The sequence below is a fragment of the Myxocyprinus asiaticus genome, chromosome 5 (assembly GCF_019703515.2).
Source record: "Myxocyprinus asiaticus isolate MX2 ecotype Aquarium Trade chromosome 5, UBuf_Myxa_2, whole genome shotgun sequence".
NCBI lineage: Eukaryota > Metazoa > Chordata > Actinopteri > Cypriniformes > Catostomidae > Myxocyprinus > Myxocyprinus asiaticus.
This window is the reverse complement of record NC_059348.1, coordinates 47,029,177-47,046,792: the sequence shown is the minus strand read 5'-3', so window position 1 is coordinate 47,046,792 and position 17,616 is coordinate 47,029,177. Positions and strand designations below refer to the sequence as shown.

Sequence of the window (17,616 nt, the reverse complement as noted above, 5' to 3'; positions counted from 1 at the left end):
AAAGGATTCTCGGTTATCCCTAACTTAAAAACACCATAAGACAATAAAAACTTCTGACCAAATACAATAATTAAAATAAAATGATAAAACTGGAGAGCAGCGGCAGACAATGCGCACAGCGTTCACTCAACCGGAAACATTGAGGTGTAATACGTTAGACATTATCTATTCTTTGTCACAAGTATGAAGGCTCTCAGTCTGTGTAACTTAGTATGAAACCTCAATCATATTTCACTGTATACTAAGCCCAGAAGCATGATTTACGCAAATACAGATTCGAGCACTTGGCCAACGCATTGCTAATGCATGTCCCGTTAAACAGATTGAAAGTTCTTTCACCATTTACTCATGCAGTCCCAGATGTGTATGACTTTCTTTCTTCTTCAGAACACAAACGAAGATTTTTAGAAGAATAATTCAGCTCTGTAGGTCCATAAAATGCAAGTTGAATGGGTGCCAAATTTTTGAAGCTCCAAAAAGCACATATAGCCATAATAAAAGTAATCCATTCGACTCCAGTGGATTAATTAATGTCTTCTTCAGGGAAACACTAGGTGTGTGGAAATGGATTAATATTTAAAACTTTTTTACTTAAAATTCACGACAGTCGAGGTCAAGCACGTTGGCAAGTTCACACGATACAATATGTCCAAAAAATATATTGGACAGAGTAAATATATTTATGATGAGTTTGTAATGTTTGTTGTAATGTATCATGTACCGTAATTTAATCTCGGTTAATCACAGGAAACTGTGCAGTTATTTAGTTAAATTTTTTTAATCGATTCACAGCCCTAAATGCCTGTGCCATGTATCGGCCAAACATCGGTATCAGACGATAAAGTAATTATCTGCACTTTTGAACATTGGTCGAAAAATTTGCTGTCAGAAGAGTGTGGAAAACCGTGTTGGAGGATTAGCCCACAACTTGTGATGTGTTTGAAAGAAAATGTCTCTTCTGTGGAGTTGGGTTGAATATCACAAGGTGGAACTACCGTTAAAACCTTGAACACAACAAATTAGATTACTTACCTTAAACCTCGACACAGCAAGGAGTATGATGAGTTTGTTAAAGCTGAAGTGGAAGCTGCTTCAGCTAAGAAGGGTCAAGCTTTATAATTCATAATTCAGTTAATCTGATTCTGAGTTAAAAGAATAGTTCACCAATTCAAAATGCCAAGTTAATAATGTGTTTTTTGTTTCAGTGTTTTGTTTATAACTGAGACTAGTTACTGTGTCTAACCCTTATAAAAGACATGTAGAGACTTCAAGAATAAAGTTAGTTTTTAATTTCTTCCGAAACTGTGTTATTAAATATCAGTGATTTGAAACAAGGTAATTTATGTGTGTTTGTCACCAGGTATTTCCACATAAACAGCTTTTGTGGGATGACAACGGTTACAGTGGAGATTTCCGGTTCCGGTTCTGGCGGAATGGGCAATGGATAGAGATACGAGTGGATGACCGTCTGCCCTGTATCAAAGACACTCTCTGCTTCTCACGGTGCCAGAGCCCGAGGGCATTCTGGGTGGCATTGTTGGAGAAAGCATATGCCAAGTAGGTGTCTACTTAACCGCTGCACTCTTCCCCCTTCTCTGAGTATTAAATATGATGGTAATGTGAGAAGCTGTTTACCATTTTTCATGCTAGGTTACATGGTTCATATGAGCGTTTGTGGGCGGGGCAAGTATGTGAGGCCATGGTGGGCATGAGTGGAGCCATAGCGGTACGATGGAGTCTGAAAGGGGTGAAGTTGCCACAGCACCAAAGCAATGGCCAGATTCAAGACACGCCTAATGGTAATGGCTTGAACCTATCGCAGCTCTCACTGGAGCTGAAGGAGCGATGTGCCATCAGCTGCTGTATCCACAGCGCCCCCACAGGTGAGATTGAAAAAACAATGGTAGTTTGTAACTGTGCTTGACACAGACAGACAGTGTTGGATAACGTTACTTTTAAAAGTAACTCGTTAGAATATTGTGTTACTCCCTAAAAAAGTAACATAATTAAATAAAAAGTAATTTTTTATGGAAAGTAAATCATTACATTACTTTTGCGTTCATTTTTTCTCACAGCCACTCTCTCTTCTGCTATGCTATGCATTTCATACAAATAAGCCATGCATTGCATACAAGAGACATTACAGGTCATGCTAGATACTGTCAAAACAACATAGTAAACAAACAGATATTTAGAAAGTAGGTCTTCACGTCATATTTGTAATAAAGAATCAAGTAACATGAATATCCATGATTTGTTTTTCCATCAACATGGCAGCCAATATGAATAATGAAGAATAACCACTGTCTTACCTAAAGCAGTAAAGTCCAGCACTTGAACCTGCATCATATGTCATCATGTGCTGTGCCCATCGACAATGCCAGAGTCAACTTGAGATGTTTTTCAAAAGTGAGGATACAGTTCAGTGGGTATTGCCAGCCTAACATGTTCAAGGAACAGCCTACTGCAAAGGCGCGTGTTAATACAACTTGAATGGAATCATTTTTAATGCTACCAAAATGTCATAAAAACAGTTTGTTTCATGAATCAAACTACTTGTTTATTATAAAACAAATATGTAGAATATTTTTTGAAACTAAGACATTTTCTCTGCATACACAATCGATGTAGAATGTTGATTGCAGTCACTGATCCAGAGTCAGCTTTTCTCATCCCATTCTCCCAGTTACAGGGAGCTGTAACACAGAGCATTTCGGCTGCATAACTCAGTGAATTGAGAAGTATTTCACCCTGTTTATCATGTCATGGCCAGTGAAAGACTAGTCTTATAATCCCTCTGCCTAAACGCATTTAATGATTTTTTTTTTTAATGCAGTGTGTACTAACACATGATTCAATCGCATTTCACTCAACCAAGTACTGACCTCATATTATGCTAAAACACAAAATGCACATGCGCGTTAGCGAGTTGATTGTCAGGCGATGTCTGTATCTAAAAGGTGATTGGCTCTTACCTCCAAGGCGGGACTTCCTTTCTACAACTATTGACTGTTGGATGCTAGAGCTTCTTGGTTGGGCGTTCCAATTTCTCCCATTCATTTAAATAGAAGTGACTCGTCTCTGCTAAATAGTCTCTGGCCTCAGACTCTATAGAACTAGAATGCCAATCATGTCTTCTCCCCGAAGTTTGCACAATTTCACTCCTGATTTCTTGCAGTACAGGGACAGTAGAGGTGTACAAAAGCAACGCGTTACTTTATTTAAAAAGTATCTCAGATATTATGGTAAAAAAAAATAACAAATATTGCGTTACTTGTTACTCTAAAAAAGTAATCTGATTACGTGACACACGTTACTTTTAGCACATTACTCCCACAGACAGGCCTTTGGTACCGAGAAAAGAATGCTGCTTTTAAAAACATGCTGAAGTGATTACCAAAAAAGGAAATAATTGTACAACAATAGTTGAATTTGTGTTTAGCAACTTTCCAACTGCCAGAATTATAGAGGAAGTATTTAGAGGAAATTGTTTCTTCCTTATGTAAGTTAATGCAATAGAGCAGGTTTTTGTAAGCTAATGCACCTCACGGTTTTTTTATTTTTTTTTTTGTTTTTTTTAACATTTACAGTATTTATTTATTTATAAGTCCTTTTTATTTATCTGTAGTCACATTACATTCATATGCAACAATTACTTGCTACATAATTTTCTACAGTTATAGCCTAGTATTTTTGTCACCATGGTACTTTTATAAAAGAACTATCCTCATTTTTGCCCAGCTCAGTCACAATATGGTGTCATGAAGAAATTAGTCTGCCTTTTTTCTCTGTTGAATACACTCTGAGGAAAAAAGGGCAATACATGAAAAATTAACTGACCTGAAATCCGTATCTACGGGGTGCCAGAGGGTGTCAAGGATACCAGCACCATCTCGCAGTTTGTGGAGACTCTTCTCAAAACTGAGCTCGGTCTTGACATTGATCTTCAAATTCAGCGTGCAGACAGAGCCTTAGTCCAGAAACCGAGTTCAAACTCACCACCAAGATCAATTATTGTGAACTTTCTTCAGTTTTTAGTGAAAAAGGTTGTTTTGAAGCAGGCCTGGTGGGGGCGCATACAGGTGCAAGGCACCGTGCTGACATTTGATCACAACTATGCCGCGGAAATGCTCCAGAAACTACTCTGGAATAAAAAAATACTGAAAGAAAGGAAGATTCGGTTTCAGACGCCCTTCGAATGCAAGATGGTGAACAGTGGAGTGGTCAGGAGTGGGCCTACATTGGATAATGGAGATGGAAATGTGGCAGATCCCGAAGGTGACTCTGTGGACAAGCAACTAGAGCGGTGTATGGCCTGGCAGTGTGTCAGAGGCAATAGCTTGGAGAGAACTCAGCGAGCGAGAGAAAGGCTCCAGGAATTTCAGTGCAAGTCTCCAAAATAACTGAGATTGATGGACGATTTACTTCTAAAATTAACATGTGATTCTTTGATTTCATTGGACATTTAACTAGAGTTATTTGTGAGTAGCACATTAGTAACACGCTATTTCACATTTCTAGTGCGGGCCCCTCTTTAGGTTTGAGGCAAGTCCCGCGATCCTCCAACGGGATCTGCAGGGTGTGCTAAGACACCCTTTTTGGAAGTCTTTTTTTCCCTGTCTTTGTTTGCAATGTTTTTCCTTAAATGTTCAGTATGTTTGTTAAAGGTAGTGGGGTACTGCATTCTTAGGTTATTTTATGTTTTAAAATTTAAATGAAGGTTGTCTCACAAAATATAAATGGGCTGTGTAAACCAGATAAGGTTAAACGAGATAAGGTTCTAGCTAAATTCAAGAAAGAAAAGGCACAGATCGTAGTCTTACAGGAAACACATCTTTCACAACATGAGCACGAAAAATTAGTGAAGTTTAGCTTTCGAAATACTTTCTATAGCTCTTTTAAAAAAGGTCATAGGAGAGGTGTGGCAATCCTTATCCCAAACTCAATTTGTTTTGTAGGAAGAAAGATATATTATTGTCAGGGATAAAACTGATAACAAATTGGTTACTATGGTGAATGTGTATGCTCCTCCTGATAGTGGCAAGAACTTCTTTAAAACCTTATTTGATATAGTGGCTCATGAATCGGAAGGGGTTTTAATTTTTGGAGGAGACTTTAATGTAGTAATAGACCAAAATTTGGATACCACTAGCCACAGCAACAGCAAAAGAGTTATTTCAAAGTTTATTAAGAATTAATTACAGGAATTGGGTTTAATGGAAATGTGGAGGGATCTTAATCCTTTAGAGAGAGATTACACTCATTATTCAATACCACACAATGTATATTCACAAATGGATTATTTCTTGATGAATGTAAGAGACAGACATAGAGTGAAAGAATGTAAAATCGGTGTAGCTGACGTTTCAGATCATAATGCAATACATTTGAAAATAGACATGACAACCGAAAAAGGAACACATTGTGGAGGCTTAACCTAGGAATATTAAATAATAAAGAAACTGTTAGACAATTAAAAATGGATATAAAGTCATATACTGTATGGAAGATAATGATACAGGGGACATTGACCCCACTATTTAATGGGATGCTGCTAAGGCAGTAACACGGAGGAAGTTAATCTCTTTGACCATTTCCCTTAAAAAAGCTAAATTGGTAACATATGACAGTTTAGTCAAAGATTTGAGATTTAGAACAACAACATGAGAAAAGAAGTGATCCCGAAATATTTAGACAAGTGAAAGAAATAAGGGGGAAAATAGATAGTATTTTAAAAAGTGAACTGGAGAAAAAGTTGAGATATGTTAAGCAGACATTTTAGTCCAGCCCTAAAGCCACAAAGATGTTAGCAAGACGTTTGAAGAAACAACAGGCTTTAAATACAGTCCACAAGATCCTAGACCCAAAGACGAAACAACTAGTATATGAACCAGAAATTATTTTATCTGTTTTTGAGAGCTATTATAAATCTTTGTATACTCAATCCCCAGCAGCTGATATAGAAACAATAAGACATTTTCTTAATATCTTAGATCTTCTGGCAATTTGCACATCATAGAATTAAATTCTTACTTCACCTATCACTATGGAAGAGTTGGAGAGCGCAGTTAGCAGATTAAAAAATAACAAATCCCCAGGTAGTGACGGCTTCCCATCTGAATGGTACAAGAAGTTTAGAGATTAATTAAATCCTCTATTGTTTTGGTTTTTTTTTTGTTTTGTTTTGTTTTGTTTTTAATCCCCTTTTCTCCCAATTTGGAATGCCCAATTCCCACTACTTAGTATGTCCTCGTGGTGGCGCGGTGTAGAGCCGAGGAGGGCGGGGCCGGGCTGGAATGAGACACACCCGGTCCCCAATCAGCCTGATGGGGCGCGCGAGGGATAAAGGCGGCCGGGGACGACAGTTCGAGAGAGAGAGAATTGCAGGCAGCTGTACTGTGTGTTTTTAGTTGTGTGTTTTTGGTTGTGTTTTTTGTTTAATAAATTGTTATTTAAGTTGTCAAGCCGGTTCTCGCCTCCTCCTTTCCACTGAACCCCCTTACACGCGGTTACTCACCTCAGTCCGGGTGGCGGAGGACAAGTGTCAGTTGCCTACACTTCTGAGACAGTCAATCCATGCATTTTATCACGTGGCTCACTGTGCATGACACCGCAGAGACTCACAGCATGGGAGGCTCATGCTACTCTCCGCGATCCATGCGCCCCATTGAGCGCTGGAGCCACTAATCGCGACCACGAGGAGGTTACCCCATGTGACTCTACCCTCCCTAGTAAACAGGCCAATTTGGTTGCTTAGGAGACCTGGCTGGAGTCATTCAGCACGCCCTGGATTCAAACTCACGACTCCAGGGTGGTAGTCAGAGTCAATACTCGCTGAGCTACCCAGGCCCCCCTAAATCCTCTATTGTTAAGATCTTTTAATTGGACTCTTGAAGAGGGTAAAATCCTTCCATCATGGAAGGAGGCCATCATAACTATAATTTTTAAAGAAGGTAAAAATAAAGAATGCTGTGGCTCATATAGGCCAGTTTCAGCTCTTAATGTAGATTACAAGTTATTCACCTCAATTATGTGCAAAAGATTTGAAATTTTTTACCTGACTTAATTGACGAGGATCAGACAGGCTTTATTAAAAACTGCCAGACCCAGGATAACATTAGAAAAACATTACATATTATTGAAAATATTCAAGAAAAACATACATTTGTGGCACTTTTGAGCCTTGACGTAGAAAAAGCATTTGATAGTGTTAATTGGAGTGAAGTGTTTGAAAGATTTGGTTTCATTAAAAAATCAATTAAGTGTATTAAAACAATCTATCAGGAGCCTACTGCTAGAATCAAGGTGAATGGCCATTTACCGGCCACATGTAGTCTTTGCAGGGGAACGCGGCAGGGCTGTTGTTGGAGCCCTACTCTTTTTGCTCTCTATATTGAGCCTTTAGCTCAGGCGATTTGTCAAAATAAGGACTTGAGGGGGATAAGGATTAGAGATGAGGAACATATCATTGGATATGATATGTTTGCAGTTGATATTATAGTCTATCTTAAAGAACCGGATAACACTCTTTCAAATCTTTTGAACCTAGTAATGGAATTTTCTGCATAGAAATTAAATGTTTCAAAATCTCAGGTCCTCTCTTTAAAGAGGCACTATTATGATTTTGGGGATTTTACCTTTCCTTTAGTGCGTAATATAGCTGTTTGTGCATGTAAAAGGTCTGCAAAGTTACAAAGCACAAAGTCCATGCGAAAGGGAGTTATTCTCTCCCACAGACAACACTGCTTAAGAACTACAAGAAACAGCTGGATTGTAGTCCGGCCATTTCTTCCGTAAAGTATCTCCATCACTATGTAACACATTTGCATAATGGCCTGAGGGCTACAAATGTAGTTATAGCCGTGGCCAGGATGAGTTGGGTTAGTGTTGTCACCATGTCGAGAAGACACTGTTTTCTTCACTGCGAAAGCAAAACCTCTTTGTTTGAAAGATGAATTGAAGAATCAGTGGTTAAAAATTATTTTTTAGCAGTACAACCACAACCAATGCTGGATTTTTACTCCTGAAAGATGGTGCAGTTCCCACTTTGTTGGGACAACCTGGTGCTTCAGGATCACAACCTGTAAGTATGTTTGATTATTTGTGGATTTAACTGCTACCGAGAGTTCAGAAGCGGAGTTTTGTGTTACCCAGTGCACAGCTGTAGGCCTCTGCTAACCTGCTAGCTAATGTTATTGTGTTGAAATAGTTTTGCTAATCAGCTGCGGGCCTACTTTTACCTACAATTGTGTAGAATTATGCAGATTGTTTTTCATTCTTACTATCATGAATAGTGATCAAGTGTGGAGATGGATTTATTTTTACAAACGGTAATTTTACGTATGCAATCCAAGGTAGTGCTCGACTAACTTGCTATGTAATGTTATTGTTTTGGTAAGGGTTTACTATTCCCCTGTGGGCCGGCTTTTACCTAAAACTGTAACAAAATGGTCGATCTCAAGAGTGTTATATAATTATATAATTACAAGCTGTAATGTTACTGACGCTGTCCATGGTAGTACACGGCTAACTTGCTCATTAACTCTCTAATACCGCCGGTAATGTCCAACCGGGAGTAAGCCTCTGTTCTCCGTTCATATCTCTGGCGACAAAAGTTCAGCTACACCCATTCCAGCAGAAGATGACTAACTTAGATGCACTATGTGTCTTTTACTTGAAGCTTTGTTAGGTTTACAATAATCAACAGTGTACTTGTAAGAAAGCTACAAAATTCAAACTTACCACTGTGAAACGTCCTGCTCAAGTCGTGCTTGTGAAGGTGGTTCGGGTCGATCAGCTTGTTCTTCCAAACTTTCATTATTTCTTTCATTATCGGACTCAAACTGGTACAAAAACCGACAAAACTGTTACCATAGTTACAGTAGTGTTTACAGCTACTCAGGAAGCCTGAAACTCAGTTATGGTAGGGGTGTTACATTTCCGACACACGCTCTACGCGGTTGACCAATCACAACAGACAAGGCCAGCTGACCAATCAGAGCAGACTGGGCTTTTCGGAAAGAGGGGCTTTAAAGAGACAGAAGGTTAATCAGAGCGTTTGAGCCAGAGGATGAAAATAGGTTTAGCAGAAATGTACAGTATGAGAAAAATTATGTTTTTTTTTTTGTTTGTTTTTTTTACATTAAAGCATATAAACTTTCATATAAATCTTCAAAATGACATTGAGAAATGGTCAACTCTACCTTTAGAATTTAGTTCAAGAATAGAAGTAGTAAAAATGAACATTGTCCCGAGGCTGTTGTATCTTTTTCAGTCTATACCGGTCATGATTACCCAGAATCAATTCAGGATCTGGGACAAGCATATTTCAAGGTTTATGAGGGAGGAAAAGAAACCACGTGTAAGATATATAACTTTACAGCTGGCAAAAGACAAAGGTGGATTAGCTTTGCCAAATCTAAAAGAAGATTTCTGTGCAGCACAAATTAGATCCTATGTATGTTGGTGCAGTCCTGATTATGTATCAAAATGGAAAGACATAGAAGTTGACAAGCAGGATTTTCCCATACAGACCCTTTTAGGTGATAAAGAACAGGCACTGGCTTTAAAAAGACAGTTTGATTTGGTTACAGCTACCACACTTGAAATATGGTTTAATGTGGTTGAAAAGTACAACCTGGAAAACCAGATTAATTTGATTTGAGATTTCGTCAATGGGCAAATAAAGGTCTCACTGCATAGAAAGGAAAAGTTTTGCAGATTTAAAAGAAATTACAATTTAGAAAATAAGGACTTCTATCGCTATTTACAGTTACGGGACTATCTTGAGAGGGAAATAAAAAACATCAAGCTTTAGATATAAATAAAGTGATTGAGCTAATAATAGATATGTAAACCTAGAATAATTTCTTCACTCTACCACGCTCTGATGGAGAGTAGATACAACACATCACTTTATATAAAACAGAAATGGGAGAAAGAGTTAGAAAAAGAAATTCCATACAATGTGTGGTATGCAGTGTGCAAAACGCAGCACACATCTACTTCCTCTTGAAGAGTTTCGGTGGCAAAATCTTGTACGCTTTTTATTACACCCAAAATAAAAAGTAAGCAATTATCTTTGCGACAGCCATGCTGGAAGATGTGTGGGCAAGTAGGTGTTGAGCATTTTCATATATTCTGGAGCTGACTGAAAGTAGCAATTTTCTGGCATACTGTTTTATTAGATTTGAATAGGATTTTGGGTTACAAGATTCCAAGGGATTTTACAATACTGTACCTTGGAAATATTTCAAACAATGTGCTGAAGGAGGATGTGTACCTTGTTAAGATATTACTTATTGCGTGTAAAATAAAAAAGCCATTAAAAGAAATTGGTACAAACTAGAACCCCCTCTACATGGTCAGTGGATAGAAGTTGTCAAATAAATCTACTTTTTTTTATTAAAAAAAGAAAGAAAAAGAAATGAGTATAATGAAAAGCACTATACATATGAACATGACTTAACTACATAAATAATGAACATGTTCATTTAAAAAAGCATTCATGCATAAAAGACATGTTTTAGGAAAGATGGTTTTACCTAAATGTTCTTGAATGTACTCAAACCTGCTTAGGACACAATTTTTCCATCACAGTTGCTGGTGTGCATATAAGATTGTAAGGTGTGTAAATATATCAAATATTTCGTAATGTTGTTCAGGAATTCTGTAGCAGATAACATGCCAAATGTATGCTAAATGAAAAACACACAGAACAAGAAATGTTTAATTTCACAATCTATAGCTGTGGTAATATACTGTTTTGTGTAACAGATGATTTAAAAGTCATTAAATGTTGCATTTACAAAGTTATATTGACATACATCATAAAATGATTTTGTAGGAGTTCTACTCAGGCAGTGAATATAGTACCCATTTAAAGTTCCATGAGCCAATGGAATCTCCAGGAATCGCTATGATGTCAGATGTGGACACAATTTTACGGGTGGACCCATTTCATCATGACACCGGCTCTGTTCATTTCAGCAGCTACAATTCAGTGCACCAGTGATGTTATCATGGTAGTACATTTTTAGCAGCACTTTTAAATAAACATGCAGTAAACTAGCAGTTATTTTTTTTTTCTGACATACATAGAATTAGTAATTTAAAGGGTTAGTTCACCCAAAAAAGAAAATTCTTTCATCATTTACTCACCCTCATGCCATCCCAGATGTGTATGACTTTCTTTCATCTGCTGAACACAAACAAAGATTTTTAGAAGAATTTCTCAGCTCTGTTGGTCCATACAATGTAAGTGAATGGGTACCAACAAATTGAAGATCCAAAATCCACATAAGGGCAACATAAAAGTACTCCAGATGACTCTGGTGGTTAAATCCATTTCTTCAGAAGCGATATGATAGGTGTGGGTGAGAAACAGATCAATATTTAAGTCTTTTTTTTTTTTAACTACAAATTCTCCTCCCTGCTCAGTCAATCTCCACTTGACTTTGATTTTCCCATTCTTCTTCTGTTTTTGGTGATTCACATTCTTCTTGCATATCGCCCCCTACTGGGTAGAGAGGAGAATTTATGATTAAAACAAAATGACTTAAATATTGATCTATTTCTCACCCACACCTATCATATCATGTCTGAACACATGGATTTAACCACTGGAGTCGGATGTATTACTTTTATGCTCCCTTTATGTGGATTTTGTAGCTTCAAAATTTTGGCACCCATTCACTTGCATTGTATGGACCTACAGAGCTGAAATATTCTTCTAAAATCTTAATTTCTGTTCTGCAGAAGAAAGAAAGTCATACTCTTCTGGGATGCCAGGAGAGTGAGTAAATCATGAGAGAATTGTAATTTCTGGGTGAACTATCCCTTTAACTAGTAAACTATGTTCACATTCAAATTTAAAAGCTCACCATTCACACACACTGTGGACTAATTGCAAATAATTGATCTCAATTTTCAGAAAACCCCCCAAATGAAAAAAAAAAGATTCCAATTATTCATAAATAATATTGTATGTGTTTATAGTCTTATGATAAACAAAGTTTTTGTTTTTTGTTTTTTTGGTCTCAAATTTGTAAGCATGTAATTCTGGTTCTGTTCACTCTATCTCACTTTGAAAATTCTTATTTCATTCCACTAGATGGCAGCAAGCACTAGAAAAAGAATTTTTTTCTCTATCACATTCCATCACAGTATACAGATCTGAAATGTATGTGGCGCTCTATTGCATTTTAGCCCTCACAGATGTGCTCGTCCAAAGACATTCAGTCTAATTTTCAGTTTATGCACCACCCTCAACGTTTCATTGAATATCTTATTGGCCTATGAGTGGACTAGAAGCTCAATCTAGGTGTCTTTAGAAAGCTGAAATCCTCAGCTTTGCGATGATATAGAAAAATCAATTTATCATCAATACTCAAAAACAAATTTTTATGATGATTTGTTTAGCATGCTTTTCCTGCTGGATGGCATATTTTGTTTTGGACATCTAAATTATAACATTGAATTATTTAGACAAGCAAGCTCACAATTCAAAAATGGCTAATTTTTTATACAGCTGCCTAAGGTAAAAGCAGATATAAAGCTTTTTAGCTGTTTGGGGCTTACAGCAGCAATGATCGGTGGATAAAAGAGAATGAGTATGTATTTGATGACATACCTGTATTTCATTTTATGATTCTTTTGAAAATCATTTGAACTGTGCAACTGGGCATCAAAATAAACTATACTGTCACATTCCTGAGAATGCGAAGTTTCATTTGATATATGAAATGTCCATGTAAGTGCCATGTGAAAGACTTAATTTGCATATTAATATTTTTACCCCATTACCTCTTGGGGGGACGCAAATGTTTTCAGGCCTTATTTTGTTATTTTGTGTAACATAAATGCAAAGGTGATGTTATACTTAGAAAATTTCAGATTCTAAGCTTTCAAAAGATGCCTGACGTATGTATACGGGGACTTTAGCATTTTAAGTGTAAACTTTTTTCACGATATGGCACCTCCCTGTGGACCCACCGGTGGGTCCATTGAGTTTACTGATAATCGTGTTTGAACATTCTAGAGCAGTAAACATGGATTCACTGTAGGTAACTGATTTGATTCCAGTAATGGGTTTGTTCTCTCTTTCTCTCTCTATATATATCTCTGAAGGTGTCCCAGAACTTGGCCAGTTCCACGCCATGAGTGTGATGGAATGGACAAATGTGACAACGACAACTGGAGAACAAGTTCAGCTGATCAGGATACGAAACCCCTGGGGGAGGAAGAGCTGGAGCGGAGCGTGGAAGGAGAGGTATAGGGTGGAAGAATCACAGATTGGTCAACTACTGATGTATTTTCTAGTGTTCTTTGTGTGCTAAATGCCTTGTATTCCAACATGTCTGTATCATAAAAAGGAACAGGTTCAGCAAACAATGAAAATCCTGTAATAATTTAGTCAACCTCATGTTGATCCGGTGAAGATCCACTATTAAGTGCCTCACGCCAGAGTCCAATATCTCTGAGGCATATTTTATTGGATTGTGCTGGTTTTATTTCTTTTAGGAAATTGCTTTATTCAGCTGAAAAGAGATTTTTGCCAGCAGCCATTTCACCCTGCAGCTTTCCCTTGGTGATCCACTGAAGCAAAGCAGGGTTGAACCTGGTCAGTACCTAAATGAGAGACCTCCTGGGGAAAAACTAAGGTTGCTGCATGAAGAGGTGTTAGTGAGGCTAGCAGGGAGTGCTCACCCTGTGGTCTGTGTGGGTCCTAATGGCCCAGTATAGTGACGGGGACACTATACTGTAAAAAGGCACCATCTTTCGAATGAGACTTTAAACTGAAGTCCTGACACTCTGTGGTCATTAAAAATCCCAGGGCACACAGAGTAGGGGTGTAACCCTAGTGTCCTGGCCAAATTACCCCCATTTGCCCTTATCAATCATGGCCTCCTAATAATCCCCCTCTATTAATTGTCTCTATCACTCTACTCTCTCCTCTCCAACAACAGCTGGTGTGTGGTGAGCGTACTGGTGCACTATGGCTGTCGTCGCATCATCCAGGTGGATGCTGCACACTGGTGGTGGTCGAGGAGAGTCCCCTATTCACTATATAAAGCGCTTTGAGTGTGATGTGTGAACGGCGAGCTCTGTGCACTTTGCTAGTTTTAATACCTTTTATAACATAAACTGGTGAGATCTGATACACTCCGTTCCATAACTGTTCTAGGAGGACAATATGTCAGAGAATTCAAAATCCTCTGGCTCTGGAGACATTAAAAGGCACTTACGTGCTCAAGCTGACACCCCTGGACATGCTGAACATGTCGGCAATGCTGACAAAGGTCGTTGCTGACTTGGAGGATCTTGCTGTAATACGTTGATCGATCACTGCCATGGAGCGAAATTTACTGATGTGGTCACGAGTGGGGGATGTCGAGAAACGGATCAATTACCTGGAGTCATCGGAGAGGGAATTACCTGCTAACCCGCTAGTGACTAAGGTGGATTTGGAGTGTGTCTGGGAGAAGTTGGAGGACATGGAAAACCTTAGCCGGCAGAATAACGTCCTTATCGTGGGAATCCCTGAGGGAGCAGAGGGACAGAATATGGTGGAATTCCTGGACGGGCTCTTTCCGAGTCTGCTTGACATAACAGGCCATAAGCTGGAAATCGAGCGAGCTCACAGGGTTCCGGCTCGGCGATCCGCTGAGGGAGACAGGCCCCGATAAATTCTGACCAAATTTCTGAGATCACCCGATAAAGATCTTGTGTTACGCGAGGCGAGGAGTAAAGGAAGACTTTCTTCGAAGAACCACAGCATTTTCTAGTTCCCACACTTTGCAAACTCAACAAGAGAGAAACGCGATCGATTCAAGGAATGCAAGAAACTTCTACATCAATTGAAGTTCGCTTTTGCACTGATATTCTCAGCCAAATTGAGAATAGATGCTAAGGATGGCTGTAAAACATTCACATGCCCACAGCAAGCGATGTCCTTCATAAAGTCAATGGAGTGAGTAAGTCATATTGTGGTACTCACGTTGGAGCCGAATGGACCGGCTCACTGAACATTCGCTTGACTGTTTGAAGATTCTGCGTGCTCTTTTTGTGCTGGTTATGCCTAGCGGCTGGAGTCTATTTTGTAAAGCAACACACTTTCGGGACAGTTTTGTGGATGAATCTACACGCTCTTTGTGCTTATTCCACCTATCGGCTTGAGTTTATTTTGTGGAGTATTTCTGACAAATTCATTGGAGTGAGTAAGCTATTTGCTTACTCTCGTGTTGCAGCCGAGTGGGCCGGCTCACTGAACATCCACTTGACAGTTTGAGGAACCTGCAAGTTTTTTTTTTTTTGTGTTGGCGCCGCCTTTCGGCTGGAGTTTATTTTGTGGAGTATTTCTTGCAAAGTCATGGAAGTAAGTAATTTGCTTGTACTCATGTTGCAGCCAAACGGGCCTGCTCACTAAACATCCGCTTGACAGTTTGAGGAACCTGCACGTTTTTTGTGAGTTGGCGCCGCCTATCGGCTGGAGTTTATTTTTTGGAATATTTCTTGCAAAGTGATTAAGTAATTTGCTTGCACTCATGTTGGATTGGATTGGCTCACTGAACGTTCGTTTGACTGTCTGAAGAATGTGCACACTCTTTTTGTGCTGGTTCCGCCTAGCAGCTGGAGTTTATTTTGTAGAAAAACACACCTTCAGGACAGTTTTATGGATGAATCTACATGCTCTTTGTATTTATAATGCCTGTTGGCTGGAGTTTGTTTTATAGATTATCTTTTGCTGTGTAATTCTGTCTCACAAAATGTGTATAGAAACACCATATTTTAGCAATCCGACGGCAAGGTTGTCTTGGGGGCTCTCGTAGGCATACATGGGCTGTTTGAGTTTGGAGGGATGGACCCCAGTTGGCGCTGTCGTGCGTGGGGTTAATGCGCACGTTTTTTTAAGGAATGTTCAGGGTTTGATTGTTGCACTAATGTTGGAATGTGGTCTTAATAATCTTGTCTTTGACACACAATCTATTTTTTCCTTATATGTCAAAATGTCGAATGTTAATATGAATGGATTGTCTCTCTCCACATGGAATGTGAATGGGTTGGGGCACCCCATAAAAAGAAGGAAGGTTTTTTCTCTTCTTAAGCGTAAGAAATATGATATAGTGATTCTTCAAGAAATGCACCTTTCTCCGCAGGAAGCTGAACATTTTGGAAAGATATGGGGTGGGCATTTTTTTGTATAGTGCTGGCTTGAGTAAGAGCAGGGGAGTCATTACACTAAGTAAACATCTACAATTCAAATGTCTCAAACAGATTAAAGATAAATTAGGAAGAGTCATTATTGTTTTAGCTGAAATTCAGGGACAAAGTCTTATTTTGGCTAATATTTATGCACCTAATGTCGATGATCAGGGCTTTTTTAGATCTTGAAGGGATGTTGCAAGCCACTTTTTAGATCTTGAAGGGAGGTTGCAAGCCACTGGCACCCCTCATGATGTAATATTGGGAGGAGACATTAATCTTTTGATGGACTCAGTTCTTGAGCATAGTGAAGCAAAAGTGTGCAAGCCCCCTAAAGCAACACTGATGCTTCACAGGATATGTAAATATCTGGGTCTTACAGATATTTGGAGACTTTTGAACACATCTGGTAGGGACTATACATTTTTTGTTCAGTCCATAAGATTTACTCTAGAATAGATTGTTTTAATATATCTAAGTCCCTCATTCATCTGTTGTTGATTGCTCAATTGGAAACATTTTAGTCTCAGATCACCCCCTGGTTTGTTTAGGTGTTGCCACATATGGAGAAAAAGAAATCATATAGTTGCCGCTTTAATGTATCTCTTTTGCAAAATCCTGAATTCCAACAAATGCTAAAGCCTGAAATTAGTGTCTATATGGAGACCAACTGGTCCTCAGTATCCTCTGTTGGCATGGCTTGGGAGGCACTTAAGGCGGTTCTTAGGGGCCGGAGCATACAGTATGCCTCATTCACTAAAAAATACAAAGCACAAGAACTGCACGAGGCAGAGCTGAAGCGCCGAATGTTGTCTAATGGCCTCAGAGAATTGACAAGATTGAAATACAGATACAATACTATTTTGTCACGGAAGGTGGAGTTTTGGCTATTCAGGGCAAGACAGTCATACTTTGAGTTAGGAGACAAAGCAGGGAAGCTTCTGGCTAGATATATAAAACAGAAATAGTCTCTTCCTACCATTCCCTCAGTGAAATCTGCTGATGGTGAAATATTTACCTCGGCCATTGATATTAATAATGCTTTTAAAGAATTCTATCTTGATCTCTATAGTTCCACGTCTTCGTCTACTGATGAAGATATTATATATATCTGAGATAACCTTGGAGGAGCTTGGCGAGGTAATTAAGGCCTTGCCTACAGGCAAGGCCCTGGTGCCAGACGGCTTTGCCACTGAATTTATTTAGATCTTGTGCTACAGAACTGGCTCCACTTTTGCTAGAAGTTTATATGGAATCATTAAAGAATGGAAAGCTTTCGCCAACCATGACACAAGCCCAGATCAGTCTGATTCTTATAAAGGGTGTAAGAAAGCGAGTGTAAGAATTACCATCCAATTTCCCTGATCAAGTTAGACGTTAAAATATTGTCAAAAATTTTGGCTAACCGATTAA

At 38.7% G+C, this 17,616-nt stretch overlaps 1 protein-coding gene across 8 annotated transcripts in view; it reads left to right on the top strand.

Moving 5' to 3' along the window:
• LOC127440270 (calpain-10-like) overlaps positions 1–17,616 on the top strand; it is a 59,583-nt gene that overhangs the window by 32,387 nt on the left and 9,580 nt on the right. For 4 of the 8 annotated variants that reach the window (XM_051696746.1, XM_051696750.1, XM_051696745.1 and 1 more), the window contains 3 exons: positions 1,361–1,557; positions 1,651–1,883; positions 13,129–13,270. The exons of 1 other annotated variant lie outside the window; for it this stretch is intronic. In XM_051696746.1, the coding sequence (XP_051552706.1) occupies positions 1,361–1,557; positions 1,651–1,883; positions 13,129–13,270 (572 nt within the window). The remainder of the gene's footprint in view (positions 1–1,360; positions 1,558–1,650; positions 1,884–13,128; positions 13,271–17,616) is intronic. 3 more of the 8 variants (XM_051696748.1, XM_051696752.1, XM_051696747.1) reach the window with 2 other exon arrangements.